The sequence below is a fragment of the Buceros rhinoceros genome, unplaced genomic scaffold (genome assembly GCF_000710305.1).
Source record: "Buceros rhinoceros silvestris isolate BGI_N320 unplaced genomic scaffold, ASM71030v1 scaffold41873, whole genome shotgun sequence".
Taxonomy (NCBI): domain Eukaryota; kingdom Metazoa; phylum Chordata; class Aves; order Bucerotiformes; family Bucerotidae; genus Buceros; species Buceros rhinoceros.
Genome location: NW_010406088.1, coordinates 4,081 through 18,589, shown reverse-complemented (window position 1 = coordinate 18,589; position 14,509 = coordinate 4,081). Strand labels below are relative to the sequence as shown.

The following is a 14,509-nucleotide window of genomic DNA, read 5'->3' as shown; positions in this document are numbered from 1 at the left end:
GGGGGAGGAGGAGAAGAAAGAAAACAAAAGGAAAGAAAAGAAAAAATAGACTGCCAGGCCTTAATTTTACCTACTTGTTATTCCAGCTAAGATAAGTAGTATCTACATTAAAACAAAGCAATGACAAGGATCCAGTCTGGATAATCCTGTGTTGATGGACTTGATGAACAAGTTGAAATTCAAATACCACAAAATATTAAGTGCTATATATGATACTATATATATATATGATACAAAACATAGTTGCCTTTGAGTCCTGTAAGAAAGGTCAGACACAAAAGGCACATTCTACTGTGTTCTGTAAGAAATTCTGTTGCAATAGGATACCAAAAAAATTAAGAGTCAATAGGTGGCTGATGTAGCTAATGAGAGTAGGAGTTCGCTGGAATTAGTAGTGACGAGTAATTTTTCATCAGCCATGTTGCTAATGCCTGAACCTGGGTAGGTTTAGTTGGAAAAACTTTCTGAAATCCAGGTGATTATATGAAATGTATTTCAAGATGAAAATGGGACTGTAAAAAATACAAGAATAGCTTGTCTTGTGAGTTTCTGATTATTCCTTTACTTGGATCATCTGAAAGTATCTCTCCATGGATTTTCCACACTTTCAGTTCAGGAGCAAATAACACCATCTGATTTTTAGTCCAACACTCTACAGGTAGGATCCAAGGAAATGAGTTGGGTTTTTTCTAGCTAAGCAATTCTTTCATGTATGCAGTGAGATCTATTTATACAAGAACTTAAGACTTCTTGCTTCAAGTCCACAAGTCTTTGAACAGCAGCTCTTGTCAGTGGTCAAATTCTAAAACACAATTGAGCTCTTCTTGTTTTGCCCAGTACACACTGATGTTGCATATATGCTCTCCCTAGTTCATTGTAGTTGTAGCCTGAAATCTAGGTTTGTTCTACAGGTGCGAACTTCATGTGTCCCATAAATCTCTTTTTACCTTCACAGGTAATTATAATGACAATCCAGATGATGACAACATAAAGCCCAATGGTGACACTGCAAGTGGTTCCACTGATCTTGGACAAAGCTGGCTTGTGCCTGAGAATAACACCATGTATGTGTATTAATTTTATCACTTGGCATTTGCTACTCAAAGTCTATAAAATCAAACATCCATCCACTCACTGACTTTGTCATCCAGTACCATTCTATATCTTCCAACTGCCCATTGGAAGTAGGGGGCTGCCCCTTTAAACAGGACATGAGGAGAGAGCTTGTGTCCTTCAAGTCTTGTTTTCCAAAGCAGGAAGTGTCTGCTGAGTGTAAGCGGGGATGGGCCTCCAGTCCAGTTCCCTGATTGGAAACCAGAACTGTTTGGATCCTACAGCTCTTTTTTCAGCTAAGAATAAGCCTTTGATTAGCCCAGAAAGCATAAAAAAGGGAGCCCATTCAGTGAAAGGGCTGACATCAGCTTTTCAAAGAATCTGGATGACATCTTGTGACTGTAATAAAATACACCCTGTTGTGCAGGGTTGTCATGTGCCAGCCTTCCACTGAAAATCTGATAGTAAGAGATGTGAAAAACACATTTGATTTTGTTTGCTTTCTCCAGATGCTCTAGTGGGGCAGAAGAGCAATGTGATCCTGAGCTGGAGAATGAAGCAAAGAAGAACACAGCATGTGGCATGATCACAGACCCAACAGGTAGTATGTTGGTAGTTCTCTGTGAGCCATGTGATGGAGCACTTTATAGCTTGTGTTTTCTCCTCTCTGTAGTCTGTTGTTTTGAGGTCACATGGGAAGCATATATAAACTTCAGTGTGAATGGCCAACATAAACCTCATAGGTGCTTGGTCAAGATGTGTCAACCATTCAGACAATGCCAATGTGTCCACGAAGATTATCTGATACTGTGTGCAGGGAGCCATAGCTGCTCTTTCCTTATAGTGACTTGCGCTCAGCTTGCTGAAAGAAATAGTTCAGAAGGCACCGTCACTGCAAGTATTACAGCTTTTTTATCTGAAATCCTGTACATGTTCCCTGCACTGCACACCTGTCTAGAATTAGTGACTTGCCTAGGCAGCAGCTCTTCATTTATGTAAGCTCTGTTGTATCAATAATGCAAAAAGAAGAAAGTCATTGTGAAAGCTCCATTTCAAGTGTTGGTTTAACTTATTAAACAAAGTTAGCCTGGAGCACTCATTATATGTTTACCATGACAGAAGATAGATGGTGATATTGACCTTATTCCCAAACTTTTTTCTATCCTTCTATGTATCTTTCTCGATTTACACAGGAATCTTTAAGGATTGTCATACCAAAGTGCCTCCAGAAAATTTCTTTGAAAACTGTGTGTACGACATGTGTTTCACTGGTGGACAGGCGACATCCTTATGCTATGGACTGCAGGCCTATGCTGAATCATGCGTCAATGCTGGCATATGCATCACATGGAGGAATACTACCCTTTGCCGTGAGTGTCATGACTTATAAATATCTATTCTGGATTTAAACTTCAAAAATATACACCTTCTCCTCTACCTTTTCTCATGCATATTATTTAATTTTATGTAATGTACTGAGTAGCCTATCTTTTGTCATTTCTTGATCTTGATTTATTCCAGTATTTGTATAAAATATTAATTTTCAAGAACATTTGGATATGTGCAGGTCCAATCCTTAAATTTTTTGTAATTTACTTTTTTTTTTTTTTAATTTTGATTGATTACATTCAGCTGTGTTTTTTCCCAACTGCAGTTGGGAAATAACTTGCTTTGCTCCACTGAAAATTTGCCTTCTTCAATGTAAGCAGAGCTAATAGTCTTCCATACATAAAGTCTTATCAATGGCTTTTGGATAAAAAAATAGTTTAATAAGAGACCTTGAGAAAGAGCTGTTTCTAGTAAGTCTACAAGTACTTGTCTATAAATCAAAGAAATCAGGTATTCTCACTTATCTCCTGATTAATTCTCTTCAGAATAACCTTATGGGAAATTTCATACAATGAACTTGTATTTCTTAGAATAAAACTTTCCAGGGGTTCCACTGGTGTTAATTTTTTGCACCACTGGGCAGTTTTCCGCTTGCTGAACATCTTCTAAAGGACCTTTATAACCACAAAGTACACACCTGGAGAGAGAAAAAGTACTTTAAAGGTCAATCAAACAGAAATAACCCATAATTCTTCTCTATGTTTTTTCCCTTTACACTGATTTTTATTGTACCAGTTACCACTGTATTACTTTCTGAAGATTTGTACCTTTCTTTTTCTTTTTCTTTTTTTTTTTTTCTGTGATCAACAATTAGCTCTGCATTGAAACTAAATCATTAAAAAAAATTGAGAAATTCTAGGAGCTGCTCTGTTTGGAAAAAGAATTACCATGACTTACTTTATAATGTCTTTAAAGGACCCAGTAAGTCAGCCCTGGGAGGACAGAGCACAGGGAATTCATATATAAAATGAAGACAGAGCAGGAAACGAGTTTCTTACCTGCCAAATCAAATTAAAGCTATGGACATCCAGACTCCAGAGTCCGAGGCTGTAGCCCAGGACCTAAATATCTATGGCTTGATTAGAGTGATAGACAAGACTCAGTCACATTACAAAGATTGACTCAAGTGCTTCCTCCATCAGTATTCAAAGGAAAACTCAGTTAAGAACCTGACAAAGGGCAGGTACACCATCTAGATGACAGGAAATGTTGTCTGTAATTGCCTGACAGGACTAAGAGATCCTGCTGTAGGGACAGAAGTGAGAGTCATATGTAGTGATTTATCGCAGAATCTAGACAGAAACAGTTTTTAGGATTTGTTTGGTTTCTTGGGGTTTTTTTTTCCAATTTCGGACAAATGCTTCAAGGTTTCTGTAAAATGTAATGTCTTCCCTGGGGAACATGATTTGAGTGATCAAAACCAAATCCTACCATAAGCAGGAGGGGTGTGGCAGTATAATATATTTTCCTCAGTGGGTCTCAGTGAAAACAAGAGTGATTTTTAGTTCTATTTTAAAATATATAACAGGTGTTCAAATCATAACTACAGTGATGGGGCCATATCAGCTGGTACATGAAGAGATTCTTCTGTTCCCTTAATGGAGTGACTTTATGTCTTCTGAAGAAAAAGCTTTCCTGAACCAAGCACAGTTAGTCCTATATGATCACATCAGACCTACCCTCAAAGCAAGGCTGCAATGTTTGGCCTCCTTTGTGAGGTGAAGTGCAGGGTGGCCCACCTGTCTTACCCACCTCTGCCAAAAGCCATCTCACACAGCAAGAAAATCCCATGCACGCAGCACTCTTCAGTGGCAGACTTCCTAATAGCAGTCTTGTATATTTTCAGGATCAAACAGTGAAAGCATCAGGGAAACTTTCATCATGTTTTTGCACTTTTGAATGATCTTGTTTTTACTTTCTCTCTCTAGCAATGTCCTGTCCTGGAGGCAGCATCTACAAGAGCTGTGGTACTAGGTGTCCCTCCACCTGCCTGAACATCTCAGTAGCTGATTCCTGCAGTTCCTTACCAGTGGAAGGCTGCTTCTGTAAAGAAGGCTATGTTTTGAGTGGAGACAAATGCGTACCAGAAAGCAGCTGTGGTTGTGTTGATGAAAAAAACCAGTATCACCAGGCAAGTTAACTTAGACATTGAAAGAGAAAAAAAAAAAAATAAGAACTAACAGGGGATCTCATTCTTTATCACCATGAGAGAAAAAAGTATTACTAACACTAACACAATTATTATTTACACTATTAATAATAACAAAATAGACTCAGTTTGACAGGTTTCTTGATCTGTGAGCTGTGTGGCTACAATTGTCTGAATGATCATGTATCATGCACATACAGAGAGTAATAATTTGATTGCCCCTCACAGTTTCCCCTTCCAATGTATCTTATAGTATATATTTCTATGTTCTTTTTTCCTCTCAGTTGGATGAAAGCTGGTTCACCAGTTATCCCTGCACTGAACGCTGCACCTGCAAGGCTAATAGCACCATTGTATGCACATCCTGGGAGTGTGGAGTCCGAGAGGAATGCAGTGTTCAGGATGGTGTGCTGGGCTGTCATTCCAATGGTAAATCCTGCCTGAAAATAGTTCTTAATGCCAATTCCATAATGAGACACTTCTTCTCCTTCTAGCTTTATTATAAATATCTTTTCATATATGATGGCAAAGAGACCCCAACTAACTGCTGCCAGTGCTCAGAGATGAAACACATGATGATTTGTCTTGCAGCACAGATCCCTTTCTGTTGTAATGGATGTCAGCAAAAACTGATGCTGCCAAAAGCTTGCAAAGTCACTTGGGTTCATCTTGTCTTGATAATACAAATCCAAGTCCCACATCACCAGTGCTGCAAGCTCTAAATTTGGGAATAATTGAGAACTCCATTTCTGAGAGTCGGGGTGGTGGCAAGTGCAGAAAGTATCTATGCATATAGATGCAAATTTCTTTACTTTTATATTTACACCCATTTTTATGCACAGAATTATGTATTTTTACATAGCTAAGTAGAAAAGCTCTGTATTACTCTCATCTACCATAAATCATAGCTACAAGAGTATATTGAAATGTATAAGAGATTCATTTGCTGCCAAATTGCCAGTTTGTACGTAATTTGTAAATTAAGTTTAGGAGACACTTTCTGGAAATTTCTCATTTCCAAATAAATGTCACTGCCGTGAACCTGAGATACCTCTGTGAGGGTTTGCTCACATATTAATGATCAGAATTAGGTTGATGCACTAATGTGAACATCTTTGGTGAACTAAGTCCGTGCTGAAATCCAATCCAAAGTTCTTAGATCATTTTCTTCGCCTTCAGGCCAAGCAACATGTCAAGTGGTAGGAGATCCTCATTACTTCACTTTTGATGGGATGATGTACACCTTTGTGGGAACCTGCACCTACACCTTGGTTGAGGTTGTCAACACCAGTAGTGTCATTCCTATAACCATCCTTGGCAAGAATGAAGACAGAGGACCAAGAGGGGCCACATACCTGAAAGAAGTCTACATAGATGTGTATGGTGTACGAATCACCCTTCAGAAAAGCCAAAGAATCCTGGTAGGTGGTAGTACTCTTTATTCTGACAAAAAGTATCTTAAAATCAGCTCACTACAGTAGGTGTAAGAATATAGAAGTGCATGTTTCGTAAGGAATATGTATCTTGGAGATGGAGCCCCGAGCACCCAAACTGGAGAACTGTTGCCTGAACTAAAGAATGCGGCTTCCCACTTCAATAGCTGTTGTCAACCCAATCACCTTTATCTAGCTAACATGAGCAGAGGGAAAGTAAGTCATACTAGTCTAGAATAGCAGAGAGATCTATGGCAGTACCAGCGGCAGGGAATCCACCCACGGGGGGGGTAAGAGCTTGCTCACTATCAGGGATCTTTCCAGCTCCCTGTTAAAGGCATAGGCCATGAGTCCTGTCCAGCTCTCCTCAGCTAAAAGGCTGACTCCTGAAACCCATAGGTGGAATATACAATGGTGGAAATGTAAAGGAGCTAAAACCATCATAGAATAATTTTCAGCACTGCAAGAAATAGAGATTGTGAGCAGAAAAGCTTTTCATGGAAGACTGTCCGTACTGACAAATGACATGTCTCTGCAGCTGAACAACGAAAGAGTCTACACTCCAGTGGAGAAACGGTTGCGAGGCGTGTCCATTGGAAATGTTGGCAGATTTATAGTAGTGGAAACTGACTTTGGTGTGATAGTGAAATATGATGGCAATCACCATTTGGAAATCACTCTTCCACATTCTTATTTCTCAAAGGTAAGATTTAGCATGGTAACTTCTGGCACTTTCAACACCACTACTTTGTGCATTTACTTTTAATTTCTTTTATTCCTGAGTTTTGCTATGCATCTTTATTTGTGGCTGTATTGTAATACATGTCATTTTTTTCCTTTCTAATTTTTTCTCTTCACAATGATTTCCTTGTGTTCCAAAAGGATAGTTAAAGAAAATTACCTGGCTTTGGGAATACACCCAGTTTATAGAATGAAGTGCCTTGAAGCCTTAGGGAACCAGAGTTTTACTCCAGATTCAGTGTTATTTTTCCATGGGTGCAGTCAGACACTAGTGAGTATGTCTGAAATGTCTGGCACAAGACTGGCTGTTGGTGATAATTTGGTTACGTCATTTCATAGACAATGAATAAGAAGTTATTGGGGAAGCTGATGTAGAAGAAGATTGTGCTTACAATACGCTATTTTTTCATTTGCAAATGGTTCTTTTTCATTTGTAGGTACATGGCATGTGTGGAAACTTCAATGATCATCGTGAAGATGATCTGTCCTTGCCCAATGGTACACTCGTCAGTGCCACACAGTTTGGAAATAGCTGGAAAGTGGAGAAAGACAGTGATGAAGGGTAAGTGTAACTTCTCGTATCTCCCACCTCCCATTGGAAAACAGTCTCCCTTTTCAATTGTTTTGACTGTTTGCTACTTTTTAACATATAAATAGCGCATATGAAATTTTTCTCTTCTTGAATTTGAAGCTCAGAAAAAGCCATCACCACAGGAAACCACTGCACAGACCAGAAGGAAACCTCCACCGTTCTATTGATCGACATACACACCTGGGGAATTAGGCTTTGGAGCGGTCCACAGTGTGGACATAGCCTCTGTTTATTTTACACTGAAAACACCTAGAGCAGGACGATGGTGTTGGGGGACAGTGAGGGCCAGCTGCTCCCTAAGGGATGTGGAACTGTGACCGCACCAGACAGGGCCCATTCCACAATACCCAAGCAAGGCAAGCAGGGCTGGCCCGATGGTAGAAACCAGGGTCATCCAAGAGTCCAGATCACCTCACAAGTTTGGAGTGATGAGACAGGTCCAAGGACAAACTGAGAAGTCAATCATCTAGTCTGGGTCAAGTTCAGTGAGAGCAGTGAGAGTCAGACACAAGCATGGTGGTCACCAGGCAGGTCTACTTCTGCCTAATCTGCCACTCATAGAAAGGAGGCTGTAGTCTCTAGCATTATTTGTTCAGTACCTTTCAGTAGAAACAAACTTTCCAGTTTCAGTCTCTGTCTTTCATGTGCCTTTGAAACTTAAATACAATTGTGCCTGTGCTTTCATGCAGTTGTTTATCAGACTTCAGAGAAGATGATGTTCCTCCTTGCACTGCTGAGAATAAACCAGTCATTGAAAGCCAGTGCAATGTCTTAAAATCAGACAAATTCAAAGCATGTCATAATCTAGTCAAGCCTGAAGACTTCATACAAAGCTGCATCTATGACATGTGCCAGTATGATGGCATGAAGTCCACTCTCTGCGACATAGTTCAAGTCTATGTGGACACCTGCAGGAATCATGGAATCACCATTAAATGGAGGAATAACACATTCTGTCGTAAGTGCACAAGCAAGTGAAAAAAATGAAACTTGTACAGCTAATAGCATGAAAATAAATTAGCAGTGTTAGGTGAACAATTTATGTAAAAGAAAATTAAACCCAAATTCTCACAAAACGCAATTCTAACATTGCATTGCACTGAACTGTGTTCATGCTGAGCTAAACATAGTAATGTGGAGTTAGACTGGCTTTAGCAGCCAAATGAGTGCCATGAGATACTGCAATAAACCTAAAATGCAGAAATAATATAACCAAAAGACTTAAACAAAGTGGGATAGTGTGTTAGGAGTCAATGTCACTCACTGTGTTTTGAAGGAAAACTGGCTATTTGGCCAGTTGCTTATTAAGGACCATATTCTCAGATTAATTTACAGTATATGTGCCTCACTCCACCCATTCAACAAAGCTACAAACAAATTACATAATAATGAGTAAAGATTACGCCATGGGTTCCTTTTGGTTTTTTGCAATTTAGTATTAGTTGTGGAATTAGTTATCACATAATGTTGTGGAGAACAGAACAATTAACTGGTTAAAAAACAAGCCAGATGAATGTTGAATAGGTCCATCAGAAATCCCTAGTCACCTCCTTGCCAAGAATAGAGGAAAATACTGGACAAATAAACCCTTTGTCCTGCTTGGACTGTCCCCTTACGCACCTCTAGTCACTGGCAGAAATAGGGTATAGAGCTAGATGACTCTTTAGCCTGGCAATGCATATCTGTTGTTCTTGCATGTGTTTATGCCTGCGGTTAAGCTAGATATACACCTGTTTTGCATCACTGGAAGGCTGAACATTCTAAGAGATTTTCCCTAAAGATTCTCATTTCCAGCGGTGCCCAAGAGGCATTTGCAGCTGAACTGGAACGCTGAACGATGTAGCACCAGGTGCTACCAGGCATATCTGTAAGAGAATTGAACTGGCTTTTTAAAATAAAATATAAAAAGTTGAAACTGGTTGATGATCAAAATCAGCTATTAATTATAAGGCAATTCTATGTTACCATTTTATAGGCCGAGTTGCAGCTTTCAGGCAGGCACATGTTTGTAGTGCACTTTCCAAGTGTATTTAATAACGCTTGGTTCTATTCTCTTTATCCACACAGCGTTGCCCTGCCCTCCCCACAACCATTACACAGACTGTGTCTCCACCTGCCCATCAACATGCAATAACATTTTTGCCTCTTCCCTCTGTGAGAAGACAGAAGAGTGCACAGAGGGCTGTGAGTGTGATGATAATTATGTGCTCAGTAATGGCAAGTGTGTACCTCTGAGCGATTGTGGCTGCAGGGATGATGACGACAATTACTACAGTGTAAGTAGGTTGTCTGTGGAGCATATCACTGGCTGCATAACTTGTAGGAAGTTGTCTCCTGACCATCTGAATGAGAGAGAGAGAGAAAGAAAAACAAAACTTCAGGGTGTACATCTTAAATACCTTTCATCTGATTAGCAAAAGCTGCAGACTCAGGTATTAGGAGGTGCAACAGCTTGGTACTTCACGCCTGAGGCCAAAATTAAGGCATTATTCAAAACTAGTCAGCTGATGAGAGTTACCCAGACAGTCTGTCCTCATCCTGTTTTGCGTTCAAATTCTCATCTCAAAGACAGTAAGATAAAAAAAGACAATACGATGCCTGCTCCCAGGCGCTTGGTGAGATTACACCTGACTGAGCAGATGTGGAATGCCGCAGCTAGCACCTAGCCAGCCCTACACCCTTTTCCGTTGAACTTTTATTGCATTGCAAAGCTGAGCACTTTGGTAACATATTCTTAACGCAACTTGTGTCCAGGCTGGGGAAACCTGGATTACTCCACACTGCACCAAAATATGCCAGTGTCAGAAGAACGGTGTCATCAAATGTAAGAGCTATAGCTGTGATTCTAAAGAAACCTGCGTGATCAAAAATGGAAAACACAAGTGCAATCCAACAGGTATGTGCAAGCAGATCTTCACTTGGTGTTCCATGAGGGCTGGAGAAGGAGGAAGGATGTGGGTATGCATTCTTTCTTCCATGGCAGTTTAGTCTTTTCCACAAGGATAGAAAGCAGCTCTGACAGTGCTGTTGACAACATATTATTGATCACAAAAAGCTCTCAGTTCTCAGAATAGAAAGTTCCAGTGCAAGAAAGGGAATTTGCAGAGGGAAATGGAACAGGAGTTTGAAAATCTACTTACATCTAGAAATCTGACTGTTCAGTCTAACTAGTTTAAATTAAAAAAAAAAAAAAATTTGCACTGCATCTACCAAAACTCAGATACATCAGTTAGATAAGTGAATCCTGTTTTTCCCACTGCAAGTTGATTTGAGAACAGAAAAAAGGCAAAACAGAACAGAGCAGATCTGAACAGATAGGTAATAGGCCAGTCAGAGAACTTAGGTGCTTTTCATTCAATAGTTGCTTTGGCTAAGCAAAGTCAATCCTACATTCTCTAGGTCAATTTTATTGTTAAGGAGATAACTTGTGGTCTAGTGACACTACACTTCAGTTTTGAAGAATAGTATCTCACAGGGCCTACTGTATTGATGATCAGTACAAGAGCATAATGCAAACCCAGCTTCCCCCTGCTCCATCCTGGCTAAACTTCAGCAGAGGCACCCCAGCAGTCTTGAGGAAAGCCTTGCTCCTGAGATAGTGGTTTGCTCTGAGCTCCATGGTCAAGGACAATACTTAGACAATAGTTGCCGCGTCTGATTGTTAGGTCTGGTGAACCCAATGATAAATTTAGTAACCTCAGAAAACCAGTGCTGTCAGCAGTGAGCCAGCCAAAATTAGACATTGCTTTTCATGTTTCAATAATTTTGTAGCAACATATTGCTGAGGATTATGAAACCGACTTCTCTAAGAGCCCGCTGCAAACCATGCCGTGTGGCAGAGTCATTCCTCTGCAGAGGACCAGTGTGCACAACTTAGTCTCTATAAACCCTGTAAACCCTAACGTTCTGCTCCAGCTCAGTTGGCTCACTGGTTCTCAGCAAAGGAATGAATTTCTCTGGCCATCTCTCCACCTGAATGCCCGTCCTCTAGGGTGATGCGTGAGCACCCATCCTTTCTTTAAGGGACCTGCATGCTGGAGTAATAATTTTTATCTAACTTATTTTAAACTCATCCATTCACAGGATCTGGCACGTGCACATTCAGACTAGAGAGTAATGAAGCTCTTCCCTTTTAGGTTTTGGGAAATGCCGGATCATGGGTGACCCACACTACATCACCTTTGATGGTCTGGTGCACCACTTTCAAGGGAAATACACATATATTCTGGCTCAGACCATCCCTGACCTACCTGATACTCTGACGCCATTCAGCATTGAAGGCATGAACTATCCTTTCCATCTACTTCGACGCATTACTTACCTGAAAGAAATTCTCGTCAATGTTTACAATCACACAATACGATTCAGGCAGAACAAACAGCTTTTGGTAAGTCTCTCGCTGACTGCAAAGCACAGAAAAGGCCCTCCTTTGGAGAAAAACACCTTGGAGTAATAAATGTCTGTTTTGAAGAATTTAAGTATTAAAGCTAACTGTATTTTTACATCAATAGAATGGCAAATATGATTTTCAGATGTGTCAAGTCTTTTTTTCTCTATAGATATGAAGGATATAATTTGACTTCAAACATATAAATGAATAAATAGAAATTTAGTAATAAAATACCAAATATCCCAGACTTACAAATTTTTTTATCCCAAGCCAAACAAATTTTTATCAGTAGTAGGGAAAAGGGTGAATTATTCTAGGAAAACTTCATTTCCTTCCTGCTGGTATGTAAGAGTGTACATAGTTCGTATGTACATTTTTAGCTCAGCAATAGATGTATCTTAGGATGGTACGAAAATACTGTGTTCAGATCACTTTCTTCAATATGTGATTCTATTAACTTTAAAAAAACCTGAATACTAAAGTTTCTGCCTGGTTAAATTATCTGATATATTTATCAGAAAACCAAATGAAGAGGAATGTTTATTTGTACCACTGACTTGTACTGAAGACAGGTTTGAATTTGGCCTATATATTATGAATTGTAACTTATTCTTTCTCTTTTAGCTGAATGGTGTGAGGGTGAGACCCCCTGCTTATCCTCATGAAGGTATTCGTATATATCAGAGGATAACAAGAATTTACCTGGAGACAGATTTTGGCTTATACCTGAGCTTTGATGGCAATCAAAATGCAGGTAAGTGATTCTAGGACAATGTGGAGGAATACTTGTGCGCTGCCTCAAAAAATGTTCTCTTTCCAGAGGAGTTCTAAACCCAAGACTAAATTAGAAACCTTCACCCTTTGAGCCTTTGGCCCTTCGTGATATGAACTTCCACCAAATTAAAACAAAAAGTGTTTCCCAGGAACCAGAATAAACATAAAACTGGCTTTTTTTTTTTTTTTTTAATCTGGATCCACCTGAGCTTATGAGAAATGAGATGCAGAGTCAGACTTTTCTACTTTTTTTCATATTAAATAAAGCTTGAGTGATAAGCATGAAAGCAAATCACTTAAAATTACTGATCGTGATGATGAGGTGAAGTCTGGATGCATGAGTGCATCCTTTTACATGTTTCCTCTCAAGTCTGTTCCAGATAATTTCATTCTTTCGTGTTTCTCAGCAGGACTCATATCACATACACACAACTCACTCATGTAAGTTGAACATACATTACCTCCTCTCTTCGGAGTTACTCCTGATTTACAACAGAACATAGCCATGTTATTTCTGAGAGTATGGTGCAAGAGCCAGGCCATTTGTACACCGTGCCATCATTCCAAACCCTAAAATTCCAACTGCAGAAGGAGAAGGTCTGTTTTATAGGAATTCTGTTTCTCAACAAGCAAGTGGATTGTAAGTGTAGGGGAAAAGTGGATGGTGCATCTGTTTGTTGCAAGGCAGTATGCACTAAGAGCACTCAGGTGGTGATGTCATATTAAATAATGCCTTATTGGCTGCAAGAAATTACCTTTTTCGTGATCCATGTTGCAGAGCACAGGAACAGTTCTATCAATACATATGTGAACATGGATGTTCAGGGCTGTGGTCATATCCTCCCTGTGAGGCCCATGTCACGTTACCAACGCCGATCTCAGTCATGACGTGGTACTTGGCACTGCTTCCTCTTCCACACACTCGACGCAAAGATTTCTGTGTAACGGCTTTTTTTTCTTCTGAACTCCCTTAGATATAAAGCTGGCCAACACCTACAGAAACAGAGTGGAAGGCTTGTGTGGTGACTTTGATGGGAGATACAGAAATGACTTCACAAAGCCAGATGGCATCTGGGTGAGGAAGGTGAATGTATTTGGTGAGAGCTGGAAAGTTCCTCTGAAAAGATCCACCTCTCGTCTCAGGTACTTAATATCCATGGCAAGCACAGCCACTGGAATGAGAGAATTAAGCCATAGTTAATATGCAGGAATTATGAATTACCTGATCTTCCCAATCACGTGAATGGCGGGTTAAAACAACCTCTGTTTTCCTTTAAAAAACTCTTCTGTTTAGAGATTTTTTTCTGCTCATAACTAAGGTGAACTCAGTACCCTTCTGCCTAGGCAAAAGTCTTGAACTATAACTGTATTACTCCAGTACCCCTCTTTGGAGCCACAGCCATTACAGCTGCTAAGGCGCAGGGATGACTAAGATCTTTGCCAAGCTCATGGTTCCTGGCACAGATATATACATCATGTTGTGCTGGATGGACCCAAGGGAGGACAAATCCTGGTTTAGTGTCATCTCCCCTCTGGAACATGAAGGTAGCTTTGAAATCCATCAAGATAAATTCACCTCCCAGAAGACCTTCCTCAAGAGTCTGGTTTTCTTATGTTCATGGCTATCTAGTGTTTTCAGCAAGTACACAAAAAAGTAAGGATATTCTTCGGAGTATAAATGAACATAATATTTGTGTTAATTAGTCCATACAGAACATCGGAACAGGCAGGGAAAGAAGTTTCCTTCCTCCCTCCCATCCTTCTGTCCTTGCTACTCAGTTGCTTTGAAAGACCTTTGGAGGTTGCTTAGCCACTAACACATAACTTTTTCAGCAGGTAAATGGAACTGTATTAGCTGTGAGGATATAATTTGCCTGCAAACCTTGTCTGTCAGAATAGTAGAAAGCTGTACGCAGGCTAGTGTTGAGGGGCTCTGGAGGCAATACCTACAGAAGGATCCTGGCACTTCAGGCATGCAGCCAGTTGTT

The 14,509-nt window shown here is 40.0% G+C and overlaps 1 protein-coding gene across 1 annotated transcript in view; it reads left to right on the top strand.

Moving 5' to 3' along the window:
- Window positions 1-955: 955 nt before the first annotated feature.
- LOC104491513 (zonadhesin-like) overlaps window positions 956-14,509 on the top strand; it is a gene marked incomplete at both ends in the record, with an annotated part of 16,839 nt that continues 3,285 nt past the window's right edge. Inside the window, 14 exons of the mRNA XM_010133950.1 lie at window positions 956-1,064; window positions 1,563-1,654; window positions 2,247-2,423; window positions 4,371-4,573; window positions 4,876-5,020; window positions 5,771-6,012; window positions 6,563-6,727; window positions 7,203-7,327; window positions 8,047-8,315; window positions 9,425-9,633; window positions 10,112-10,253; window positions 11,494-11,744; window positions 12,372-12,501; window positions 13,496-13,664. Coding sequence (XP_010132252.1) covers window positions 956-1,064; window positions 1,563-1,654; window positions 2,247-2,423; window positions 4,371-4,573; window positions 4,876-5,020; window positions 5,771-6,012; window positions 6,563-6,727; window positions 7,203-7,327; window positions 8,047-8,315; window positions 9,425-9,633; window positions 10,112-10,253; window positions 11,494-11,744; window positions 12,372-12,501; window positions 13,496-13,664 — 2,428 coding nt within the window. The remainder of the gene's footprint in view (window positions 1,065-1,562; window positions 1,655-2,246; window positions 2,424-4,370; window positions 4,574-4,875; window positions 5,021-5,770; window positions 6,013-6,562; window positions 6,728-7,202; window positions 7,328-8,046; window positions 8,316-9,424; window positions 9,634-10,111; window positions 10,254-11,493; window positions 11,745-12,371; window positions 12,502-13,495; window positions 13,665-14,509) is intronic.